Source organism: Lathyrus oleraceus, chromosome 6 (assembly GCF_024323335.1).
Source record: "Lathyrus oleraceus cultivar Zhongwan6 chromosome 6, CAAS_Psat_ZW6_1.0, whole genome shotgun sequence".
NCBI lineage: Eukaryota > Viridiplantae > Streptophyta > Magnoliopsida > Fabales > Fabaceae > Lathyrus > Lathyrus oleraceus.
The window spans coordinates 260,860,448-260,887,594 of NC_066584.1; the positions used below are offsets into that span (position 1 = coordinate 260,860,448).

General features: G+C 35.5%; 1 protein-coding gene and 2 pseudogenes across 1 annotated transcript; all 3 read left to right on the forward strand.

Annotated features, from left to right (window-relative positions):
* The first annotated feature begins 1,140 nt into the window (after positions 1-1,140).
* LOC127095045 (aluminum-activated malate transporter 14-like) lies at positions 1,141-6,909 on the forward strand (annotated as a pseudogene).
* Positions 6,910-13,522: 6,613 nt separating this feature from the next.
* On the forward strand, positions 13,523-15,877 carry LOC127095046 (aluminum-activated malate transporter 12-like; annotated as a pseudogene).
* A 2,836-nt stretch (positions 15,878-18,713) lies between these two features.
* On the forward strand, positions 18,714-19,709 carry LOC127095047 (F-box/kelch-repeat protein At3g23880). Its single transcript, XM_051033792.1, has 2 exons — positions 18,714-19,045; positions 19,142-19,709. Exons 1-2 carry the CDS (start codon positions 18,714-18,716, stop codon positions 19,707-19,709), a joined length of 900 nt encoding a protein of 299 aa, XP_050889749.1.
* Positions 19,710-27,147: the final 7,438 nt, after the last annotated feature.

Below are 27,147 nucleotides of genomic sequence, written 5' to 3' on the forward strand. Positions count from 1 at the left end.
AACGTGTGAGTCTTCGGAAGAGAGAAGGTTTCATAAGTTCAGATCTATATAGTCAAAATTTGTTTGGTTAGAAAATTCTGCTTTATGGATACTGAACAGTTTTGCATTAAATAGATGTCAATCAGTCTCGATTAATGGAATAGTTTTTAAGATAACTATCTTAGAAAATTGAACTATTTATGACGCACTGATATAACACGTTGGGTAAATATACCTTGGGATTAGGTTAAATCTTCATGCTTTACCACTTTGTCATGATTGCAAAAGCTTCTATTTAAACTCACTTCACTCACCTTGGTTACTCTCACAACCTACACTTTCATTCTTTGAGCGAAAAATTTATGTGAACCCTAAAACCCTTTTGCTCTTTAACAATGGCTTCTCAATAATTTGCTCAACAATCTGCTCAAGAACAAGCTCAAGAATAACATCAACCTCAGCAAAAAGAGCAAGTAGTTGAAGTAGTTCATGAACTCACTTTGTCTATTCCAGTTGAGAAGCTAAAGGTTCTATGTAAATTATTGGTGGACTTTGATAACCTCAAAGTAAACGGGTATGATCTGATAGGAGTTGCAAGATTTTAGTTGGGAAGGTTACTTTGAACGTCTTAAAGGACCAATTTACGATAATCTATTTTAGCAATTCTGGATTTTTCCTGAAGCTTTATCTCTTCAAGTGACGTCATATGTGTTGGGTCACAAGATCTCCACCTCTGATAAGTCTATTACTACTCTTCTAGGTCATTATGGTTCTGGGAAGCGGGGTTTTGGTATGATTTCTAAGACAAAGAAGATGGAAGAGATTGCAAAAGTTATCTTTTCGAATGGAAAACTCTCATCTAATTCCAAGGATCTTCATGAAAGTCTTAGAATTTGGTTCAAGATTTTTCTTGGATGCATTTATCCCCGACCTCCTTCAAATTAACCAGATTACATTAACATTGATCATAGGTACATGTTGTACTACCTGGCCATTGGTGACAAGATGAATTTGGCCTCAATTCTCTTCAAATACCGGAGGGATATGGTTAAGGAAACAAGAAGTGGATATTCTAAGATGAGAACTTGGATACCTATGGGTAGGTTGATTTCTGACATCTTATTTGAGAGCAAGTTGGTGTAGAAGCTTATGGAAGCATGAATGACCAATGAAGTTGATTATATTATTCAGAAGATTTTCAATGGACATACTATGAAGAACATGTCCTTGATTACACATGTTTTTAACCCTTCAGAACTTCTAGACATGCCATTTGTTGGTTCTAGAAGTATGCCAGTGGATGATTATCCTCTATTCACTCAAGAAGAACCTAAGGAGGTTCTTAAATATTACAATGTTTCCAGCTTAACAAAGGGTTTTCCTAAGGATGTGTTAAACTATGATGAACTTCCTGAAACCTTTGTTGACGTGTACTCTTCGAAAAGAAAAAAGAAGCTTAAACATTCTGATGAAGAACCTTCTGGATCTGCCAGAACACCCACCAAAGTTGCTAGGACTTCTGGACTCAACATTATGAGTTACACAATGAGACCTATAGCAGAGTCTGTCCGTTCTGAGACTGCTAGGTCTTCCGAAATGACTCCTTCTAGGAATCATAGTAAGTCGCCTATGATAGAGACTCATTTTTACTCTGCTAATTATGTTGCGATTACTTCATCTATTCCTCCTCAAACTTCTTCACCATTATATATTCCTTTTGGAGCCATAACCACCCTCCTCATAAATTCTCTAGTACTTCTAAAACAACCACCACATCCATTCCATCCATTTCTATCACCCTCCCCATACTTAACCTAACTTGTGTTGAATCAACCATCATCACAACAATTACACCACCACCAATAAATATTTGTACCACTTCTGAAACTACTCCAACTTCCCCCAAACCCAATGATACAGAAAGCCATCCTTCTGAATCTGACGTTTCTACACCATCTCAAGTTAATTTTCCAACACCTGAAGCCTGTACCTTTCCAGAAGACGCACCTTCTCCACCTACTCCACCCTACCCACCTATCATTAATGTACTTATCTCTGATGAGTTCATACAATGAATCTTAAAAAATGGACCTTTTACCCCAGATTCTTATGACCTAACCATTAGCATTTCCTCTAATACCGAGACTCATTCATAGGTATTTGGACCTAATCCTAACCCCGAGGAATTTGTTGATTTAGTTAGATAGTCTAAATCAGATGTTGATGTATTTGCAATCCCAAACAGGAGCCCTCGTATCGATTCTGATCTAACTTCTATTCAAGCCAACATTCTCCCTACACCCGTGGATGAATTATTTGCTAAGTTTGAAGACGAGGTTGCTTGCAGAGTTAACGCTCTTAGTTGCACCTCTAACGCAAACCTCTCAGAAGTATGCGCTATGACCAACAACTTCAGAAGTTAAATAGAAGTTAGCTCTGAAGAGCTGGAGATTGCTTACCTGAAGGAAGATAAAAGAAATTTCCATGCCAGACTCTCTGGTATCGTTGAAACTCTACTTCAGAAGATTCCTCCTGCTCTTCTACTTCTTGCTCCAGAAATGACTCTTCCTCCGTCTCTAGTTCAAACTACTTTAGTTGCTTCTGAGACTACTTTTGAAGTTGGAAGTGTTTCTAAAGTCAAGAAGACTATGGTTTATGAGGAATACATTCTGAAGACTTTGGAGCATCTGGCGGCTGAGAATTCTGAAGTGAAGAAAATGACATCTAAGATAAAAAGGATGCTTGGAGAGATCTTATCAAGACTATCACCCCCTCATAAACCTTAGTTTTTAAAACTTTGTGTTGTCTTTGTTTTTCTTTCGTTTCATTTTTATATCAACATTATCTTTTTTATCGAATGAAGTTTATTTTGGTTTACATTGTCTTTATTTTCTTTTTTAATGATGACAAAGGGGGGAGAAATAATGACTGATTTTGATATATTTAATTTTATTTTGAAACCCAAACATGTCTCTAACTGTTGTCTGACTTGGTAAGAATTTGATAGGAATATAGTAACAACCAGGCTTCTACCTTATGGGAAGTTATTTCTTTCATGCTATTTGAAATTTTTATATGTGTTAAGATTATTTTAAGTCTTAAATTCAGGGGGGGGGGGGGGGAGTTGCAAACCTAATTCTGACATTCTAAGCTGAAAAATAATTTTTATAAGTATAAAATTCAGGGGGAGCTTACAAACTTCGCTCTTATATTTTTATGTGATTAAACCAAGTAAAAGTTGTTCATCAAAATACATGGTTTTGTCATCATCAAAAAGGGGGAGATTGTTAGAACAAGATTTGGTTCTGCATCTGGCCTTTAGTTTTGATGATAATAATGCATTATTTCTTAGAGAACAATTTTGTACACTAATGATTTTGGTCTAGTGTGTAACTTTTGCTAAACAGGTTCTGATTCTAAAGCCTTGACATGTGACATCATCAGACTCCAGAATCAACACACTCTGACTATGAAGAGATATAAGTGATTTACAGGATAGTGTCAAGTTCTAGGAGACCTAGACAACGGTTCTGAAGAACATTTGTGCTAAAGCTTCTGACTATGGTTCTGATTGAAGAGCCTCTAAAGGACTCTGTGCCTTTAAGATTTTGTGCTCATGTTCTCAAGATTATGAAGAACAAGATCTGAAGACTCTGAAGAATAGGTTCTAATGAACCGCCTCAAGACTATGAAGACCGAGGTTCTGAAGATTCTCTCAACTAGTCTCTTGATCCTTCTAAGGATGCTTTAACATCATTTCATCAGAAGCCTTTGAAGTTTAGAAGATAAGAACAAAAGGTTTTGCATCAGGAAAATAGTACACAATACAAGATCACCCTTTCCGCCACTCCTGATTTTATGGGCTAAGGACAATAATATTGTACAATTTTTCCTCCTATATGAAAACTGTTATGAAAGAAGACAACTGCTATTTGCTATTCCAATTCTACCATCCAACGGATCTTTTAATTGCCTATCTAAAGGAGACTTGGAAGATTGGAAGAAGTTGCTAATGCTTGCTACTGCTCACGCTACTGAACATACACACGTTTTTGTCAAACTAAATATTTTCTGTGTATATTCTTTGTAAACATACATAGAGTTTTTGTTCATTATTGTGTGAGATATTCTTTGTATTAATCTTGTATTAATCTTCTTTCTTAGAAGCATTCTTTGTAAACACAACTTGTAAATCTCAAAATTATTTGAGTGGTTTCCTCGAGTGACTAGGTTTTAGTCAGATAGACTCAAGAAGATAAATATGGTTTGTCTTTGTGGTGTTTGTACAATTTCGATTATAGTGGATTAAGCATTCTTGAGGAGGCAAAATCACCTTGGTATGATTGATTGGAGGTAGCTTCGTTAACCAGCGAACCAGTATAAAAATAACTTTGTTATTTTTCTTGTTCATGTTTTTGCTTGATTAAGTTTGTTTTGAAAAAACTTTTGTTTTTAGAAATCCAATTCAAACCCCGAATTTCTTGTGTTTATTGTTACCTTGAGAAACTTGGTATGGCTTTGACACTAATTTCTTTGTTGTATCTTACGGATCCATTGTACATAGGGATAGGAAAAAAATGTTGTGGTGACTCTCAGTCATGACTGTGGTGGTTGTGATGGAGTTTACTGTAGGTAAGCAGTTCTCATTTCTCAGTAACATCATTATTATTACGTGTCCTTCAAGTATTGATTATGATTACAGGGGGAGCCTTATGCATAGGACTAAATAGAGAACTAGGGACACTTTCCGCAGGATTGTTGGCATTTTTATTGAGAATCTTGCAGACGCACCTGGTCATATTTTTCGAGCGGTTTTCATTGGAGCTGCAGTTTTTGTTTTAGGTAAAAAATTTATTTCTTCATGAAAAAAACTTTGATTAAATAATAAATACAGTTGTAGAAAAAGTATCTGTGTGTTGAGATTTTAAATCTGATCAAGTATTTTGTCATGTGGCTGGAGATTTCCAAATATTTGGCTTAATCATTGTTTCACTTTTGGTTTTGCAGGAACTTCAGCTACTTATGTAAGATTCATTCCTTATATAAAAAATAATTATGACTATGGTGTTATGATATTTCTTTTGACATTCAGTTTGATAATTGTATCAAGTTAGACAGTTGATAATGTCTTGAGCATGGCAAAAGATCACATCTCTACCATATGCATTGCCATCGCCCTTTGTCTAGTGATGAACCTATTGAAGGTAAAACATATTACTGATGTAGAAAATTGCTACTTATTAAAGATGAAAAAAGGTACCACGATTCTACTGTCTCGGTCTATATAATTGATGGTTAAAATAATGATGCAGTTACCATATGCATTGCCATCGCCCTTTGTCTAGTGATGAACCTATTGAAGGTAAAACATATTACTGATGTAGAAAATTGCTACTTATTAAAGATGAAAAAAGGTACCACGATTCTACTGTCTCGGTCTATATAATTGATGGTTAAAATAATGATGCAGTTACTGTTGTGAAATGTTTTAATGATTCTGAAAAACAAGAAAATGAAGATATGATTCATCAGAGCAGAGGATCCTATTTACAAGTTCTACGAGGCCATTTTAGACTCTAAGGCCAAGGATGATACGTTTGTAAGTTAGTGTCCATTTTTTATTTAAGCAAAGAATATCACAAATTGGTGTTTTGTGATAGAAGATCTTATAGTGTAGAATTGAACAGGCAATGCAAGCAAATTGGGAGCCAAGATACTCAAGAAGCTGCCACAGGATCCCGTGGCAGCAATATGCAACAGTGGAAGCTTCTCTTCGTCATTTTAGTTACAATGTTGTAGCTCTACATGGATGTCTTCAATCTGAAATCCAGGTACTAAATCAATTATTTTGGACACACGTACTAAATCATTCTGAAATTCAACTCTACATGGATGCCTACATGAATTATTTTGAAATTCAGATACTAAATCAATAATTTTAAACTTTTAAAAAGATAGAGCAACTCATATTTTTCAAAAAAAAATTGTTTCAACTTGCTCCTATAAGGCTCACTATTGAACTCCAAGATTACCTGTCATGTTATTGACAGCACATGGATCATTATCACTTAAAAATAGAAATCATTGATTAAGATCTAGGTATGATTTGGATCATATTGATCAAGCTCATTTTGTCTAGAAATGAAACATGAAATGCATTAATCTACAACATTATATTAACTGTCATATTCACAATTATTAAATTATAAGCTCTAGTATAAAATATAAATTTTGTATACATGCATTTAACTTATCTTTTATTTAAAATCTAATTCACGAAGACACCGAGGTCAATCCATAATCTTTACAAAGATTCTTGAATCAAACTTGCACAAGAAGTATCAAAAGTACTTAGGGTAATGGCGAACAGCATAAGGAAAAATCGGTAATTTTCCCTCAAAACACTCTGATAATCTGAGTGTTTTGAGAAAAAATTGACAATGCGTTGAAATTGCATCCACAACTTTTACTAGGACCAAGGAATGGTCGAAGTCAAAATCCCCATAACCCTAAAACTCTCATAACCCCCAACTTCTACATGATTGATGATGACAATAGAATCACCTTATCAAGTATTAAAAGTGATTATTGTTCTCTGGTTGGAAATAAATCGAAAGAGCACTTCCTAGAACGAACAAAAGAAGGACAAGGACAAAAGAAGATTTTGATGCCGCAGTTGAGTAATACTATGACTATGAGTATGATCACTAGCCTTGAGTTCTCAAAAGCATACCTTTTGCTGCTTTCAGTTCATTGTTGATGGAGATGGTTGAAAAACTAGGCCATGTTATGGATAAAGTTGAAGAATTGGGCAAAATGTCCCAATTTAGAGAGATCAGAGATGATGATGATGAAATTGTTGTAACTTTTGAAAGACCACAGATTAATACAGCTAAGAATGACATGTCTTCTTATGGAGGAGCCGAGTAAAACTTTCTTCCTCCTGTTTGATGCCTTCTTATGGTAGTGTGCTCTCACTCAATCCATTTTTCCCATTATATATATATATATATATATATATATATATATATATATATATATATATATATATATATATATATATATATATATATATATATAATATTTTTTTTCAAATTCACTTTGATTCATACTAGTTCATGTTTGTGTTTATTAATGTCAATAAATTCTTTCAAGCCCCGATCCAAGTTTACTTCATTCCAAATATTACAACAATGTCACATTCATAGGTGTATGTCAAGGAACTTAACAAACCAAATATACTTCATTATACCTAAAGTGGAAAGTGAGGTTCTATAGTTTATTGAGTATATATATGATTTTCTTGCATTGTTTTGGTTTAATGGTGTGTACACCTTACCTACTTTGAGCCTTTTTGGTAGGGAAGAGTAACACATACACTACTTTACTTTATGAGATTAAATTTTCGCTTATTATCTTGAAGTTTGATTTTTTTCCCATCTGATGCGGATGGAAAAGTCACAGAGTCGCCACCATCTTTTATTCGTTTCTAAGAAAAATGAGAAATAAGGAGAAAACCCTAAAAGGAAAGAATAAGCCGTTAGGGTTTGGGAGTCGATTAAGTGAGAGGAAGGTGCTAGGCGCCCCTCACATTCGTTGTACTCAACGGGAACCTCCTATAGTTCTAAAGTTACCATGCTTATCTAATGGATGTTTGCCTAGTTGTTTATTTCTTACTTAATACTTTAGTTATTTATTTACAAAAAATATATTTTATTATTTTTTAAGAAAACGATTTAATCATAAAGGGTGTTAGCTCCAATTTCGACGTCTGATATGGATTAAGGAAATTAAATAAGTAAATAAGTTCATGTGAATGAATTGAATGTTTCGACAAAATCATACAGTTTGAAATTCCAATCGAAGATACCTTGATACAAGGGTTAAGGTGTTTTGTGGACTTAGAAATGCTTACAGCAGTGGGGAGACAGAAGCGTCACTAACAATAGTTCGACAAAGGATTTGAACTCAAATAAGGGAGGGAATTCTTTGTTCTTATCTAAATTGCCGAGCACGTGGGGCATGATGGGTATTCGTGCACATGCAGAGTGCCACTTGTTTCAATCAAGTGAATATGTCGTTAGAAGCGGTTATTTCGATTGATATAAATAGGAAGTCTTAGTGTTAGGATGAGACGTTCAAGTTGGTACAAATTCATCAACTTACCCAAAGTATCTGTGTGTAGAGAAAGTGTAAATTAAAAAAATGTATGTTTGTTGTCGCTGTAAGACCCCAATTTTGACCCTAAGATCCCTCATGTTATCTCATCATATGCATTAACATTGGGATCACACCTTGGCATCCTCCTTATCCCTCATTAATTGGATTTGCATTGGGAGAGATCACCAAACACCATTTGATTGTATCATATTTCATTTTTATTTTATTTACTAACCAAAATACCAAAAATATGTCATTATATAGATTAACTCTTTTGTAGGTAGTGCACATGCTCACCTTTGATCTATCAAGCTCATATCTAGGGTTTAAGACCCTCATTGCAAGGAGCTCAATCAAGAGTTGATCTACATTGGCTCTAAGTATCATATATGGATTCCCAAGATCTTCACATGTTATTTTGATCAAGAAAACATCAAGATTTTGGAGTTGATTTGCCTTGGAAACCCTAATTCATCAGGGTATCTTGTGTGACTTCTTCAACAATTGATCAAATATTTCAAGGGATACTTCACATATCATCATCTTATGCATATATGATCCTCCATGAGTCCCAAAAATCAAGAGAATGTCAAGTCAGCAAGTTGGTTCATGGTGGTTGACCAGAGAAAGTCAACTGATCAAAACTGGGGTCCCCTAGACCCTATCTCCTACAATTTTTATCATATGAAAATGATTCCAAGAGAAACGTTACTCTAAATGACATTCCAAACAACTTTCATGTTGAAGTATAAAGCTAGTTTTGCTTGGAAAGTCATTTTTTATGGTGAAAGATTATAGGTCATTTTGTCTAAACCCTAAGTTGGAGGTCAACTTCCCAAGACCATAAATTGCTCAGTTTTTATGATATGAAAGTCATTAAAGTTGCATGATCAAATTCAAGATGTCTACTTCAACTTTAATGTTCAGAGGAAGTGCAAATAATAATTTTTTAAAATACATTTTTATATTTAATATTTTAAATTAATATTTTTTTAAAGAAAATATTGTAACAAAATAAAAATTATAAGAAAAGAGAATAAATAGTGTAGAAAATTAGAAATAAATATTTGCTGAAATTTAAAACAAACTTAAAACAAACCAGATGAGCATTTTCTAAAACAAATTTGAAGAATTTGTTTGGGAAATATAATATTAGTAAATGCTACAAGTTTTTAAAAGACATTATTTTCTTAAAAGGTAGTTTAGTTTAAAACAAATCAAAAGATATGTGTTTACTTTCCTCTAAATTTAAAGATTTAATATTTTATTTGATATAGATTTTGTTATATTGAGTTAATTATTTCATATAAGTTAAATAATAATAATAAATCAAAGAGATTAAATTATATTTTTATTAAAATATTTTTATTATATATTAAAAATGATAAAAATAATATTAATTAAATAATAAAATTAAAAAAGTTATCTTAAAAATTGATAATCGATTTTCATACGCCCTTTTATTTTACATGAAGCAACTCCCTTTTATCCTTTTATTTCACATGAAGCAACTCCCTTTTATCCTTTCATTTCACATGAAGCAACTCCCTTTTATCCTTTTATTTCACATGAAGCAACTCCCTTTTATCCTTTTATTTCACATGAATCGTCATTTTGGAATTTGGAATTGTGGGAGTGAGGGAGTAGTATTTATAACCCTCGCAACATTCAATTCACTACCCATCACTTTCTAAAAAAAAACAGTTTCTAAATCCTAAAGTCTGCTGCTATAGAGAAGTTTTTATATGACAGGAGGAGGTTGTCAGAACGCCGCCTCCACACCTGCTTCTCAGTCAGCACTAGGGGTGGCAAAATGGATGGATTGGTTGGATATGGATTGGATAGTTAATGGATGGATCAAAACAATCCATTAGTCCATTAACAATCCACTAAAAGTTTTTTAAAAATATCTTATCCAATCCATCCATTAAGAATAAAATCCATCCAATCCATCCATTATCATATTTTTAGTGGATGGATATCCATCCATTTTTTAAAAAAAAAATCACTTATTTTTTTGAAAAATTTATTTTTTTCAAAAAGTTTTTTATTTTTTTTAATAAAACAATTTTTTTCGAGAAAAATCTTTTTTTTTTCAAAAAAAAATATATTTTTGTGTTTTCAAAAAAATAATTTAAAAATCGTTTTTTTTTATTTTCGAAAAAATAATTTTTTTATATTCGTAAAAAAATAAATTTTTTGAAAATAAAATTAAATTTTGGTATTTTTCAAAAAAAAATTATTTTTAAATTTTTGAAAAAAATCATTTTTTATATTTTCAAAAAAAAAATTATTTTTTATTTTTCGAAAAAAAAAATATTTTTTGTTTTTCAAAAGAAAAATTTTAACATTTGAAAAAAATTATTTTTTTAAAATTAGATAAAAAAATCCATTCGATTATTAAAATGTGTTGGATGGATTGGATCAATCCATGCTTATAAATGGATGGATTGGATCAATCCATTAACTTAATTTTTATGTAGTGGATGGATTGGATGAATTTTTTGATGGATGGATTGAATGGATTTTGTGTTAATGGATCCAATTGCCACCCCTAGTTAGCACCAATGAAGGAACCACATGTTTCTTTGGATCTTCTTGTAGAAATCTTGTCCAGGCTTCGCGTGAAGCAGCTCATTAATCTCCGTTGCGTCTGCAAGGCATGGAATGATCTCATCTCCGGAGATTCCAACTTGGCCAAGAATCATCTTCTTGTATCAACCTGCAACTAAGACTGCCACCACATCATCACAAGCTCTCAACACATGCCACCTGAGTTTCTTCTATCTGGTTCCCCATTCACCTCAATCTTCGGCCCCGTCGCACCCTACACAGTTCAGGTACCCTCTAACAGAGATTCTGGCCCAAAATAGTCTTTACGATGGACGTTTGGATACCTCCGTTTGTAACGGGATCTTGTGTTTTAGGTTACCTAATTGTGTTGGTATTTTATGCAATCCTTCCATTAGAACGTTAAAGATATTGCCACCTCTAAAGTTTTCGGTAATATCATATACATTAGGGTATGATTGCAATAACTATAAGGTTATTGCTCTTACTAAGGGCATTGGCAAAGTACACGTCCATGTTCATGCATTTGGCACAAATTCTTGGAGAATGATTGAGGACTTCCCAGATCCTAACTTCATCAATTATGCACCGGGAACCATGTTCATGCATTTGGCACAGATTCTTGGAGAATGATTGAGGACTTCCCAGATCCTAACTTCATCAATTATGCACCGGGAACCATTCTCAATAACTACGTTAATTGGTTGGCATCTGGATTTATAGTTTTTCTTGATTTAAAGTCAGAGTCATATCAAAATGTTTCATTGCCTGCTGATATCCGTATCCCTAATAGTACCATATGCACATTCAGTGGTTGTTTGTCCCTCGTTACTGACAGGTTTGGTCTTGGGTTTCTTACTGTTTGGACAATGAAGGAATTTGGAAATGGTGATTCTTGGAGTAACATACTCAAAGAATCACCATTTCCAAATTCCATCATTGTCCAAACAGTAAGAAACCCAAGACCAAACCTGTCAGTAACGAGGACAAACAACCACTGAATGTGCATATGGTACTATTAGGGATACGGATATCAGCAGGCAATGAAACATTTTGATATGACTCTGACTTTAAATCAAGAAAAACTATAAATCCAGATGCCAACCAATTAACGTAGTTATTGAGAATGGTTCTCGGTGCATAATTGATGAAGTTAGGATCTGGGAAGTCCTCAATCATTCTCCAAGAATATGTGCCAAATGCATGAACATGGACGTGTACTCTGCCAATGCCCTTAGTAAGAGAAATAACCTTATAGTTATTGCAATCATACCCTAATGCATATGATATTACATAAAACTTTAGAGGTGGCAATATCTTTAATTGTAGTTTTGAAAAATATTTCTCGCCGTGTAGTTTATCCAACAATTCATCCACAGTAGGCATAGGAAAACTATCTTTAATTGTAATAGCATTTAAGGCTTTATAATAAGTGCAACACCTCCACGTTCCATTTTTCTTCCTTACTAAAATAATTGGAGATGATAAAAGACTCACACTTGGTTGAATAATGCCCTCTTCTAACGTTTCTTGAACCATCTTCTCAATCTGCTCTTTTTGGCTATGAGGGTACCTATATGGCTTCACTTTCACTGGTTGAGAACCTGCTTTCAACACAATTCCATGATCCAATTCTTTGTTTGGTGGGAGCCCTTTTGGAATTTGAAAAATCACTCTATAAGTGTGCAATAATGTAGCCATTTCAGGATCTACATTCTCAGGCATGCCAATTCATTTATCAGTATTTTCCACAGGATCTACTTTATGTACTATGAACATTTTTGATATTGAATCTGTGTGATGCGATCTCTTAAAATGACGCAGCTGTGCTATCTGAGGTTTACAATCAGTCTCACCCTACAGAGTAATAAAATGTCCTTCCAAATAAAATTTAACTCTAGATGCTGCATAATCAGCCACATGAGGTCCTAGTGACGCTAACCAAGGTGCTCCCAATATCACATCAGCTCCAGATACCGACAACAAATATGTTGAATTTTCAGAGTTAAATGTTTCACAAAACCTTCTGCTTTCATATTCTGGCCATTTCCAACTAGCACATTGCATTTTTGAGTAGGTTCCACAGGTAATCCTAGACAATGAACAATTCTAGGTTACACAAAACTGTCAGAACTTCCTCCATCCAATAGTATGGATACACTAAGTGGACCAATCAGACCTTTGAATCTAATAACACCAAAACCAGTAGTTCCATTCAGGGCATTTAACAACAGGTGATGTTCCACAGTTTGGTCTATATCTTGTTCTTTCTGGGCTTCTGTTTGGGTTGGATGAAGGTCAATATCAGGGTCTATATCTAAGAGCATCAATTGCTTATTAGGACACTTATGAGAAAAAGAAAACTTCTCATCACAAAAATAGCATAGTCCTTTTTCCCTTAATTCCATTTCAGCTGGGGACATCCTTTTGATTGCTGGATTCTTTTGTAGTTGGCTCATGGGTCTAGTGGGTGGTGTGAGTAGTAAGGGTGCATAGTCCTTTTTTCTCTTCTATGCGTTCAAAGCGAGCAGTCTTAGCTACCTCTGATTTTTCTAGCATTTCAGCTTGTCGTCGTAATTCTGCAGCCATCTCCTTCGATCTAGTGTTGTCGGCCATGGAGTCAATGAAAGTACCAGTGTAATGGAATAAAAATTGAATAAACTGAGCTTGATTAAATATTGATGAAGTAATACTGATTGCAATAATTGCTCAGGAAAGGGAATAAAAGGGAGTGGTATAATAGTGAGAGTACAAAGAGAAAAAAATTAGAAGAGAGAAACTTGATACCACTAATTAGACACCTCCTGCCTAACTCCCTCTATTCCTCATATATTCACTTCCTAACAAATTGGTCCCACCTAGAGTGCCTATTCTTAATTTTGCTGCTCACCCTCTTTTCTCTACCTTCATTGCTTCCACTAGCCACGTCATCATTCATTACATTGTGATGGAGTTTACAGTAGGTAAGCAGTTCGCATTTCTCAGTAACATCATTATTATTACGCGTCCTTCAAGTATTGATTATGATTACAGGGGGAGCCTTATGCAAAGGACTAAATAGAGAACTAGGGACACTCTCTGCAGGATTGTTGGCATTTTTATTGAGTATCTTGCAGATGCACCTGGTCATATTTTTCGAGCGGTTTTCATTGGAGCTGCAGTTTTTGTTTTAGGTAAAACATTTATTTCTTCATGAAAAAAACTTGACTCTTGATTAAATAATAAATACAGTTGTAGAAAAAGTATCTGTGTGTTGAGATTTTAAATCTGATCAAGTATTTTGTCATGTGGCTGGAGATTCCCAAATATTTGGCTTAATCATTGTTTCACTTTTGGTTTTGCAGGAGCTGCAGCTACTTATGTAAGATTCATTCCTTATATAAAAAATAATTATGACTATGGTGTTATGATATTTCTTTTGACATTCAGTTTGATAATTGTATCAAGTTAGACAGTTGATAATGTCTTGAGCATGGCAAAAGATCACATCTCTACCATATGCATTGCCATCGCCCTTTGTCTAGTGATGAACCTATTGAAGGTAAAACATATTACTGATGTAGAAAATTGCTACTTATTAAAGATGAAAAAAGGTACCACGATTCTACTGTCTCGGTCTATATAATTGATGGTTAAAATAATGATGCAGTTACTATTGTGAAATGTTTTAATGATTCTGAAAAACAAGAAAATGAAGATATGATTCATCAGAGCAGAGGATCCTATTTACAAGTTCTACGAGGCCATTTTAGACTCTAAGGCCAAGGATGATACGTTTGTAAGTTAGTGTCCATTTTTTATTTAAGCAAAGAATATCAGAAATTGGTGTTTTGTGATAGAAGATCTTATAGTGTAGAATTGAACAGGCAATGCAAGCAAATTGGGAGCCAAGATACTCAAGAAGCTGCCACAGGATCCCGTGGCAGCAATATGCAACAGTGGAAGCTTCTCTTCGTCATTTTAGTTACAATGTTGTAGCTCTACATGGATGTCTTCAATCTGAAATTCAGGTACTAAATCAATTATTTTGGACACACGTACTAAATCATTCTGAAATTCAACTCTACATGGATGTCTACATGAATTATTCTGAAATTCAGGTACTAAATCAATAATTTTAAACTTTTAAAAAGATAGAGCAACTCATATTTTTCAAAAAAAATTGTTTCAACTTGCTCCTATAAGGCTCACTATTGAGCTCCAAGATTACCTGTCATGTTATTGACATCACATGGATCATTATCACTTAAAAATAGAAATCATTGATTAAGATCTAGGTATGATTTGGATCATATTGATCAAGCTCATTTTGTCTAGAAATGAAACATGAAATGCATTAATCTACAACATTATATTAACTGTCATATTCACAATTATTAAATTATAAGCTCTAGTATAAAATATAAATTTTGTATACATGCATTTAACTTATCTTTTATTTAAAATCTAACTCACGAAGACACCGAGGTCAATCTATAATCTTTACAAAGATTCTTGAATCAAACTTGCACAAGAAGTATCAAAAGTACTTAGGGTAATGGCGAACAACATAAGGAAAAATCGGTAATTTTCCCTCAAAACACTCTGATAATACGAGTGTTTTGAAAAAAAATTGACAATGCCTTGAAATTTCATCCACAACTTTGACTAGGACCAAGGAATGGTCGAAGTCAAAATCCCCATAACCCTAAAACTCTCATAACCCCCAACTTCTACATGATTGATGATGACAATAGAATCACCTTATCAAGTATTAAAAGTGATTATTGTTCTCTGGTTGGAAATAAATCGAAAGAGCACTTCCTAGAACAAACACAAGAAGGGCAAGGACAAAAGAAGATTTTGATGCCACAGTTGAGTAATACTATGACTATGAGTATGATCACTAGCCTTGAGTTCTCAAAAGCATACCTTTTGCTGCTTCCAGTTCATTGTTGATGGAGATGGTTGCAAAACTAGGCCATGTTATGGATAAAGTTGAAGAATTGGGCAAAATGTCTCAATTTAGAGAGATCAGAGATGATGATGATGATGATGAAATTGTTGTAACTTTTGAAAGACCAAAGATGAATACAGCTAAGAATGACATGCCTTCTTATGGAGGAGCCGAGTAAAACTTTCTTCCTTCCGTTTTGATGCCTTCTTATGGTAGTGTGGTCTCGTCCAATCCATTTTTCCCATTATATATATATATATATATATATATATATATATATATATATATATATATATATATATATATATATATATATATATATATATATATATATATATATATATATATATATATATAATACTTTTTTTCAAATTCACTTTGATTCATACTAGTTCATATTTGTGCTTATTAATGTCAATAAATTCTTTCAAGTCCCCGATCCAAGTTTACTTCATTCCAAATATTGCAACAATGTCACATTCATATGTGTATGTTAAGGAACTTAACAAACCAAATATACTTCATTATACCTAAAGTGGAAAGTGAGGTTCTTTAGTTTATTGAGTATATATATGATTTTCTTGCATTGTTTTAGTTTAATGGTGTGTACACCTTACCTACTTTGAGCCTTTTTGGTAGGGAAGAGTAACACATACACTACTTTATGAGATTAAATTTTCGCTTATTATCTTGAAGTTTGATTTTTTTCCCATCTGATGTGGATGGAAAAATCACAGTGTCGCCACCATCTTTTATTCGTTTCTAAGAAAAAAGAGAAATAAAAGAAAACCCTAGAAGGTAAGAATAAGACGTTAGGGTTTGGGAGTAGATTAAGTGAGGGGAAGGTGCTAGGCACCCCTCACCTTCGTTGTACTCAACGGGAACCTCCTATAGTTCTAAAGTTACCATGTTTATCTAATGGATGTTTGCCTAGTTGTTTATTTCTTACTTAATACTTTAGTTATTTATTTACAAAAAATATATTTTATTATTTTTTAAGAAAAAGATTTAATCATAAAGGGTGTAGCTCCAATTTCGACGTCTGATATGGATTAAGGAAATTAAATAAGGAAATAAGTTCATGTGAATGAATTGAATGTTTCGACAAAATCATACAGTTTGAAATTCCAATCGAAGATACCTTGATACAAGGGTTAAGGTGTTTTGTGGACTTAGAAATGCTTACAGCAGTGGGGAGACAGAAGCGTCACTAACAATAGTTCGACAAAGGATTTGAACTCAAATAAGGGAGGGAAGTCTTTGTTCTTATCTAAACTGCTGAGCACGTGGGGCATGGTGGGCATTCGCGCACATGCAGAGTGCCACTTGTCTCAATCAGGTGAATAGGTCGTTAGAAGCGGTTATTTCGATTGATATAAATAGGAAGTCTTAGTGTTAGGATGGAGTGTTCAAGTTTGTACAAATTCATCAACTTACTTAAAGTATCTGTGTGTAGAGAAAGTGTAAATTGAAAAAATGTATGTTTGTTGTCGCTGTAAGACCCCAATTTTGACCCTAAGATCCCTCATGTTATCTCATCATATGCATTAACATTGGGATCACACCTTGACATCCTCCTTATCCCTCATTCATTGGATTTGCATTGGAAGAGATCACCAAGCACCATTTGATTGTATCATATTTCATTTTTATTTTATTTACTAACCATAAAACCAAAAATATGTCATTATATAGATCAACTCTTTTGTAGGTAGTGCACATGCCCAACTTTGATCTATTAAGCTCATACTAGGGTTTAAGACCCTCATTGCAAGGAGCTCAATCAAGAGTTGGTCTAAATTGGCTATAAGTATCATATATGGATTCCCAAGAACTTCACATGTTATTTTGATCAAGAAAACATCAAGATTTTGGAGTTGGTTTGCCTTGGAAACCCTAATTCATCCTGGTATCTTGTGTGACTTCTTCAACAATTGATCAAATATTTCAAGGGATAATTCACATATCATCATCTTATGCATATATGATCCTCCATGAGTCCCAAAAATCAAGAGAATGTCAAGCCAACAAGTTGGTTCATGGTGGTTGACCAGAGAAAGTCAATTGATCAAAATTGGGGTTCCCTAGACCCTATCTCCTATAATTTTTATCATATGAAAATGATTTCAAGAGAAACGTTACTCTAAATGATATTCCAAACAACTTTCATGTTGAAGTATATAGCTAGTTTTGCTTGGAAAGTCATTTTTTATGGTGAAAGATTATAGGTCATTTTGTCTAAACCCTAATTTGGAGGTCAACTTCCCAAGACCATAACTTGCTCAATTTTTATGACATGAAAGTCATTAAAGTTGCATGATCAAATTCAAGATGTCTATTTCAACTTTGATGTTCAGAGGAAGTGCAAATAATAATTTTTTAAAATACATTTTTATATTTAATATTTTAAATTAATATTTTTTTAAAGAAAATATTGTAACAAAATAAAAATTATAAGAAAAGAGAATAAATAGTGTAGAAAATTAGAAATAAATATTTGCTAGATTTAAAACAAACTTAAAACAAACCAGATGAGCATTTTCTAAAACAAGTTCGAAGAATTTGTTTGGAAAATATAATATTAGTAAATGCTACAAGTTTTTAAAAGACATTATTTTCCTAAAAGGTAGTTTAGTTTTAAAACAAATCGAAAGATATGTGTTTACTTTCCTCTAAATTTAAAGATTTAATATTTTATTTGATATAGATTTTGTTATATTGAGTTAATTATTTCATATAAGTTAATAAATAATAATAAATTAAAGAGATTAAATTATATTTTTATTAAAATATTTTTATTTTATATTAAAAATGATAAAAATAATATTAATTAAATAATAAAATTAAAAAAGTTATCTTAAAAATTGATAATCGATTTTCATAGGCCCTTTTATTTCACATGAAGCGACTCCCTTTTATTTCACATGAATCGTCATTTTGGAATTTGGAATTGTGGGAGTGAGGGAGTAGTATTTATAACCCTCACAACATTCAATTCACTACCCATCACTTTCTAAAAAAAACAGTTTCTAAATCCTAAAGTCTGCTGCTATAGAGAAGTTTTGATATGACAAGAGAAGGTTGTCAGAACGCCGCCTCCACACCTGCTTCTCAGTCAACATCAATGAAGGAACCACATGTTTCTTTGGATCTTCTGGTAGAAATCTTGTCCAAGCTTCGCGTGAAGCAGCTCATTACTCTCCGTTGCGTCTGCAAAGCATGGAATGATCTCATCTCTGGAGATTCCAACTTGGCCAAGAAGCATCTTCTTGTATCAACCTGTAACCAAGACTGCCACCACATCATCACAAGCTCTCAGCACATGCCACCTGAGTTTCTTCTATCTGGTTCCCCATTCACCTCAATCTTCGGCCCCACGTCGCACCCTACACAGTTCAGGTACCCTCTAACAGAGATTCTTGAGATTCTGGCCTAAAATAGTCTTTACGGTGGACGTTTGGATACCTCCGTTTGTGACGGGATCTTGTGTTTTAGGTTACCTAATTGTGTTGGTATTTTGTGCAATCCTTCAATTAGAAAGTTAAAGATATTGCCACCTCTAAATTCTTCTGTAATATCATATACATTAGGGTATGATTGCAATAACTATAAAGTTATTGCTCTTACTAAGGGCATTGGCAGAGTACACGTCCATGTTCATGCATTTGGCACAGATTCTTGGAGAATGATTGAGGACTTCCCAGATCCTAACTTCATAAGTTATGCACCGGGAACCATTCTCAATAACTACGTTAATTGGTTGGCATCTGGATTTATAGTTTCTCTTGATTTAAAGTCGGAGTCATATCAAAAAATTTCATTGCCTGCTGATATCCGTATCCCTAATAGTACCATAGGCACATTCAGTGGTTGTTTGTCCCTCGTTACTGACAGGTTTGGTCTTGGGTTTCTTACTGTTTGGATAATGAAGGAATTTGGAAATGGTGATTCTTGGAGTATCCGTGTAGATGTTCCTCCCGGGGTGATTATGGCCATAGGATATTATGTGATTCAGAAGATGCCGTGTTGCTGCAGTGGCGCAAGAGGGAGAAACTTAAGTTGAATGTTTATGATCCTTAATATTCTACTTTTAAGTCTCTTAAGTTTGTAAACAACATCCAAGGCCTAATGGAACCTCAAGTTTATGTTGAGAGTTTGATATTCCCTTTTTAAAGGTTCTAATTGGTTACTATGTTTTCATTTACTTGTTCATTAGAGTTGTTGGTTTTGTGCACTACATTTACTATGTGATATGCAAATTTAGATTCTTTTCATGCAATGTACAAATTGAGATGCTATTTTAGTTTACAGTTGTTGGTTTTGTCATGGTGCAGTACATTTACTATGTGATACGCAGATTCAGATTCTTCTCATGTAATGTATAAATTGAGATGCTATTTTAGTTTACAGTTGTTGGTTTTGTCATGGTGCACTACATGTTTGACTCCCATTAACATTTGATATGCAATCCTTGGCCTTAAACCAAACTTAATTCAACATTCTGAGTTTTTTTTTGTCTACAAGTGGTCTGTACCTTGCAGGTAGTTTTTATCATTTGTTTAAGGCCAAAGATTTCATATCAAATGTTAATGGGAGTCAAACATGTAGTGCACCATGACAAAACCAACAACTGTAAACTAAAATAACATCTCAATTTGTACATTACATGAGAAGAATCTGAATCTGCATATCACATAGTAAATATACTGCACCATGACAAAACATACAACTGTAAACTAAAATAGCATCTCAATTTGTACATTACATGAAAAGAATCTAAATCTGCATATCACATAGTAAATGTAGTGCACCATGACAAAACCAACAACTCTAATGAACAAGTAAATGAAAACATAATAACCAATGAGAACCTCTAAAAAGGGAATATCAAACTCTCAACATAAACTTGAGGTTCCATTAGGCCTTGGATGTTGTTTGCAAACTTAAGAGACTTAAAAGTAGAATATTCAGGATCATAAACATTCAACTTAAGTTTCTCCCTCTTGCGCCACTGCAGCAACACAGCATCTTCTGAATCACATAATATCCTATGGCCATAACGTTGATATTTCTAAATACATAGTGTTAGAATATTTGTATATAGAATAGTCCCACATCGACTATATCATGTAATTAGTTGTAATCTCTCTACATATAATAAAGTCTCCGTAGTGCTTTTAAAACACACGGTTTAACCTAAATGTCTCTTAGTCTCTCTTAATTCAATATGGTATCTAGAGCCTCCCAGCCGCCCCACTCGGCTCCCTCCATCGCTCACAGATCTGGTCTCCACAACCCCGATTTTGTTTCTTTAAGCCATGGGAGATGAAGATCACCTAACCACAAAATTGGTTGATGTTGCCGCCGCAAAACTCGCTAAATGGAAGAAAACGCACCTAACCTCCAAGCGCAGTATCAAGCCTTCTCCACTTGCAATGAGGTTTGGGAAAAGGCTAAGAAAGTCTTCTCTAACGACGTTCATTGTCTATACAGCGTCATCCTCAAAGTCGTCACACTGAAGTTGCAAAGTATGGATATGCAAGCCTATCTGAGTAAGCTTGATGCCTTGAAAGCGAGTTACGTAACTCTCACGCCTTATGCAAAAGATGCAACAGCTCATTCCGAACAACAGAGTAAATTTTTCATGGTCATGGCACTTAAGGGACTACCACCAGAACTGAGTCCGTTCGTAATCAGATTTTATCAGGTACTATTGTTCCTAACTACATGCAGTTAGTGAACAACTGTTGCGCTTGGCTACACCTCATGCATTTGGTCCGGTTTCCCCTCCATCTATTGTTGCTCCGACACCAGGTGACACTGCTGCCCTTGCATCTCTTGGCAACAATCAGAATCACCTTCGAGGAGGGTCATCCAACTCCAAACCTCGTCCCAAGTGTGACCATTGTAACCGACTTGGACATACTATCGACCGTTGCTGGAAGTTACATGGCAGACCTCCACGTCAGGTAAATGCAGCTCAAATTGATAATCCAGATACTATGCAAACTTTACCTTCTCTTTAGAGCCCTATGTAACACCCCGATAAAATAAGATAATTATTTAATTTAAGTTAATAATATATTTATTAATTTAATTAAATAATTGGAATTAATATTATTGGATTATTTTATTATTATTATTATTGGAATAAAAGTTGGAATTAAAAAAGGTCCCATTTGGTAAAAGGGTTATTTTCACGTGAAAAGGAAAAAGGGACAGAAAAGTGGAAAAAGGGCTAAGAGCCAGAGAACAAGGGTTGAAGAGAGGAAGAGCTTGAAGCTGCAGGATTGCCGGATTAACTCAGGTAAGGGGGGTTTATCATCGTTTAATGGGTATTATGGGATAATATGTAATGGGTAGTGATAAACCATTGATTTATCTCTGAATTGAATGATGCATGATGAAATTGTGAACCTTTGGGATGAACGAATCTGGATTAAAATTGAAGGAAATTCGTAGGAATTAGATGCAATAGTGTTAGAAATTGTGAGATCGAATAGGTTATGATTCGTGTTAGATAATATGAACGATTTTTGTGAAAAATTGGACTGTGGAAGGTTGAATTGGATAGATCTCGTAGCAGAGAAGACCATAGAAGATCTGGAAATCTGGTTTCTGGTCATACGCGTATGGCACTAGGCAATACGCGTATGAGATGGTCTGGTACGCGTATGGCACTAGGCAATACACGTATGGATGAGGAAGATGATGTTTTGAACGTAGTTTGGTCTCTGTTGGTACGCGTATGGGGAAGGGATACGCGTAGCATACGCGTATGAGATGGTGTTACGCGTATGGGATTTGGTCAGGAGATGGGCCATACGCGTATGAGACTAGGCAATACGCGTATGGGCAGACTTGTGATTTTCTTGAGCTGTTGTTGTGCAGTTTTTAGCTGTTCAGCTGAGTAATGTGATTTAGCTGATGTATGATATATTAGGGAACATTCCCCGTTGTTTTGAGTAGTACAGGTATTAGTAGAGTGTGCTAATACTGTGGTTGTTATTTGGCATGATATGATATGCTTATGTGATAAAATACTGATGATGTGTGATGGTATGCATGATGCTGTGAATGTATCAGTTATGTGTGCATTTGTGAATAGACTGTTTTATGGCTTAGAGTGTGAGCATATGTCTATTCTTGAATTGTTGTTGATGATGTAGCATTGCTAGGTGATTAGCGTGCATAATGTGGCCTTTATGGTGGTAGCTAATTCCCATGGTGAGGGATTAGTGATGTTAGTCATTTGGACTGTTTTGATGTTGCATGCTAGGTGAATTAGCGTGCATAGCATGGCCCTTGGGGTGGTAGATAATTCCCATGGTGAGGAATTAGTGATGTGAGTCACTAGGTCTCAAATGAGTGGGACTAGTGAGCTTGGTAGCCGTACCTGGATTTGGTCGGTGAGGTTGAACTATATGTTCACGAATAGTCGGTACCGCATGCATGGAGTCTCATTGCATAATATGTGTATGACGTATAATATGAATGGATGTATTCCAATATTATACGTGTGTTTGTGTTGATATTGAGTATGAGCATGAATTGTATTGGTATTGAGTATGATATTTGAATTGATGTGCCGTTACCGAATGTGTGATGTGATTAGGGTGATTAATGTGTTAAATTACTTGGCATTACATATTAATTTATAATGCTTATTATATCGATTGAGAAACTCACCCTTACAACTATTTTTCAGGTAACGAGCAGTGATTGAGTAGAAGCTAGTGCTTGGAGTCTAGTGTAGTCTCCTTAGTGGGTCGTGCTCTGATAGATGTAACATCGGGACGGGATGTTTTACCTTATTGAATAATTTTACATGCAACATGTTACATGTTTTACATGATTGATGAGATTTCTATCCGCTGCGTTTTATGCAAAAATGCTTACGTTTTGAATTAATAAAAGAGCATGACAGTTATATTGTTGAATGGTGTGAAATATTGTGTGACACCCTTAATTGCATATTTACTCTGATTGAGATATTGTTATTTTAATTAAATATTTGGGGGTATTTTAGAAGGGTGTTACATTAGTGGTATCAGAGCATAGTCGGTCGAGTCGAGTCGTAATTATTCTGTTCCCCTGTACGGGATAGGTGTTGTGTAACCCTATCAGTACTTATTGTTTTAGCTTGTTGGGTTTTCAGAATAGAGATGGCTGGAAGAGGTAGAGATGATGCTGCGATTGCTGAGGCTCTGGGTATGCTAGCTGGAGTACTTGGAGGAAATCCGAATGTTGTGGGAATGGGAACTGCTCGTCAACTGAGTGAGTTCCAGAAGAACAATCCTCCAATGTTCAAGGGAGCATACGATCCAGATGGCGCTCAGAAGTGGTTGAAGGAGATCGAGAGGATCTTCCGAGTGACTGAGTGTGCCGATAACCAGAAGGTCAGGTTCGGTACGCATATGCTGTCAGAAGAAGCAGATGATTGGTGGGTCGCTACCCGCACTGAGTTGGAAACTGCTGGGAATGCTGAGATCACTTGGGCTGTGTTCAGAGAGAGATTCCTGAGGAAGTACTTTCCAGAGGATGTCAGAGGAAAGAAAGAGATAGAGTTCTTGGAATTGAAGCAGGGCAATCGGTCTGTTACTGAGTATGCTGCTAAGTTCACAGAGCTGTCGAAGTATTACACTCCCTATAATGAGGCTACTGGGGAATTTTCGAAGTGTGTGAAGTTTGAGAACGGGTTACGTCCCGAGATCAAGCAGGCTATTGGGTATCAGCGGATTAGAGTGTTTTCTGATTTGGTTGACTGTTGCAGGATTTTTGAACAGGATACCAAGGCCAGAGCGGAGAGCTATCAGCAAAGGGTTGATAGGAAAGGCAAGAATCAGAATGATCGTGGGAAACCGTATGCAGTTGGCAAAGGTTTCCAGAGACAGAGTGGGATGAAGAGGCCTAGTGGGGGAGACTCCAGTGCCCCTGCTAAGTGTTACAGATGTGGTCAGGCTGGACATCGTTTCCATGAGTGTACCAGTGCTGAGAAGAAGTGTTTCAAGTGTGGCAAAGGTGGTCACTTGGCTGCAGAGTGCCGGTTGAAGACTATGACTTGTTTCAACTGTGGAGAGGTGGGTCATATTAACCCACAGTGTCCTAAGCCGAAGAGAGAGAACCAGTCGGGAGGCAAGGTCTTTGCTTTATCGGGTTCTGAGACTTCTGCAGATGATCGTTTGATCCGAGGTACGTGTTATATTAATAGCTTTCCTCTTGTAGCTATTATTGACACAGGTGCGACTCATTCCTTTATATCTTTGGATTGTGCTGTGAAACTTAAGTTAGAGATATCTGAGATGCATGGAAGTATGGTGATTGATACTCCTGCGAAGGGTTCAGTGACTACTACTTCAGTTTGTTTAAATTGTCCTTTGAGTATTTTTGGTAGAGACTTTGGGATGGACCTAGTGTGTCTTCCACTAGTGCAGATTGATGTTATCCTGGGTATGAACCGGTTGGTGTGTAACCGAGTCTATATCAATTGTTTTGATAAGACTGTGATTTTTCCTGAGATTGAGGAAGAAAAGAGTTTGTTTCTATCTGCAAGGCAGGTGAATGAGGCAGTAGCAGATGGGGCAGAGTTGTTTATGCTGTTAGCGACTTTGGAGGCTAAAGATAAACTGGCGATTTGTGATCTAGCCGTGGTGTGTGATTTTCCTGATGTGTTTCCGGAAGAAGTGAATGAATTACCGCCAGAGCGTGAAGTTGAGTTCTCGATTGATTTGGTACCTGGTACTAGGCCGATATCGATGGCTCCGTACCGCATGTCTGCTGTTGAGTTAACTGAATTGAAGAGTCAGTTGGAAGATCTGTTGGATAAGAAATTTATTCGTCCGAGTGTGTCACCGTGGGGTGCACCAGTGTTATTGGTTAAGAAGAAAGAAGGTACTATGAGGTTGTGTGTGGACTACAGGCAACTGAATAAAGTAACGATCAAGAATCGGTATCCTTTGCCGAGGATTGATGATTTGATGGATCAGTTGGTTGGTGCGAGTGTGTTCAGCAAAATAGATTTGAGGTCGGGATATCATCAGATACGTGTGAAAACTGAGGATATTCAGAAGACTGCTTTCAGAACAAGGTATGGACATTATGAATATTCTGTAATGCCTTTTGGTGTGACTAATGCGCCTGGAGTGTTTATGGAGTATATGAATAGGAATTTCCATCCGTATCTAGACCAATTTGTTGTGGTGTTTATTGATGACATTTTGGTGTATTCGAAATCTGAAGAAGAGCATGCTGAACATTTGAGAGTGGTTCTAGGAGTTCTACGAGAAAAGAAGTTATTTGCTAAACTGTCTAAGTGTGAATTTTGGTTAGAGGAGGTTAGTTTTCTTGGTCATGTAATTTCAAGAGGTGGTGTTGCTGTTGATCCTTCTAAGATAGAAGCGGTATCTAAGTGGGAAGCTCCGAAGTCAGTTTCTGAGATAAGGAGTTTTCTTGGACTTGCAGGTTATTATAGGAAATTCATTGAGGGATTTTCTAAGTTGGCATTACCGTTGACGATGTTGACTAGAAAGGGGCAAGCGTTTGTTTGGGACTCAAAGTGTGAAGAAGGTTTCCAAGAGTTAAAGAGAAGGTTAACTACTGCTCCTATTCTGATATTACCGAGTTCGTCGGAATTATTTGAGGTTTTCTGTGATGCTTCATTGTTGGGTTTGGGTGGTGTGTTGATGCAGAATAAGCAGGTTATAGCTTATGCTTCGAGACAGCTGAGGGTTCATGAGAGGAACTATCCGACCCACGATTTAGAGTTGGCAGCTGTGGTATTTGTTCTGAAGTTATGGAGACATTACTTGTACGGGTCAAGATTTGAGGTTTTCAGTGACCATAAAAGTTTAAAGTATTTGTTTGATCAGAAAGAGCTGAATATGAGACAGAGGAGATGGTTAGAATTTCTGAAGGATTATGACTTTGGTTTGAATTACCATCCGGGTAAAGCAAACGTAGTGGCTGATGCATTGAGTCGGAAATCATTGCATATGTCTATGTTAATGGTTAAGGAATTGGATTTAATTGAGCAGTTTAGAGACTCGAGTTTGGTGTGTGAGAGTACTCACAATAGTGTTAAATTGGGAATGTTGAAGTTAACGAGTGGTATTCTGGATGAGATTAGAGAGGGTCAGAAATCCGATGTGCTTTTGGTTGATAAGTTGACTCTAGTGAATCAAGGTCAAGGTGGTGAATTCAGAGTTGATGAGAATGGCGTTTTGAAATTTGGTAATCGGGTGTGTATTCCGGATGTTACCGAACTTAAGAAGAGTATTCTTGAGGAAGGACATCGTAGTGGCCTGAGTATTCATCCTGGGGCTACGAAGATGTATCATGATTTGAAAAAGTTATTTTGGTGGCCGGGAATGAAAAGAGAAATTGCGAGTTTTGTTTATTCTTGTTTGACTTGTCAGAAGTCAAAGATTGAGCATCAGAAGCCGTCTGGGCTAATGCAACCGTTGGCTATTCCAGAGTGGAAGTGGGATAGTATCAGTATGGAT

Coding starts and splice junctions, on each gene's coding strand:
- LOC127095047 (XM_051033792.1), top strand. CDS start 18,714: ATGACAAGAGAAGGTTGTCAGAACGCCGCCTCCACACCTGCTTCTCAG. Junction 19,046..19,141: donor TCGCACCCTACACAGTTCAG/GTACCCTCTAAC, acceptor CTTGTGTTTTAG/GTTACCTAATTGTGTTGGTA.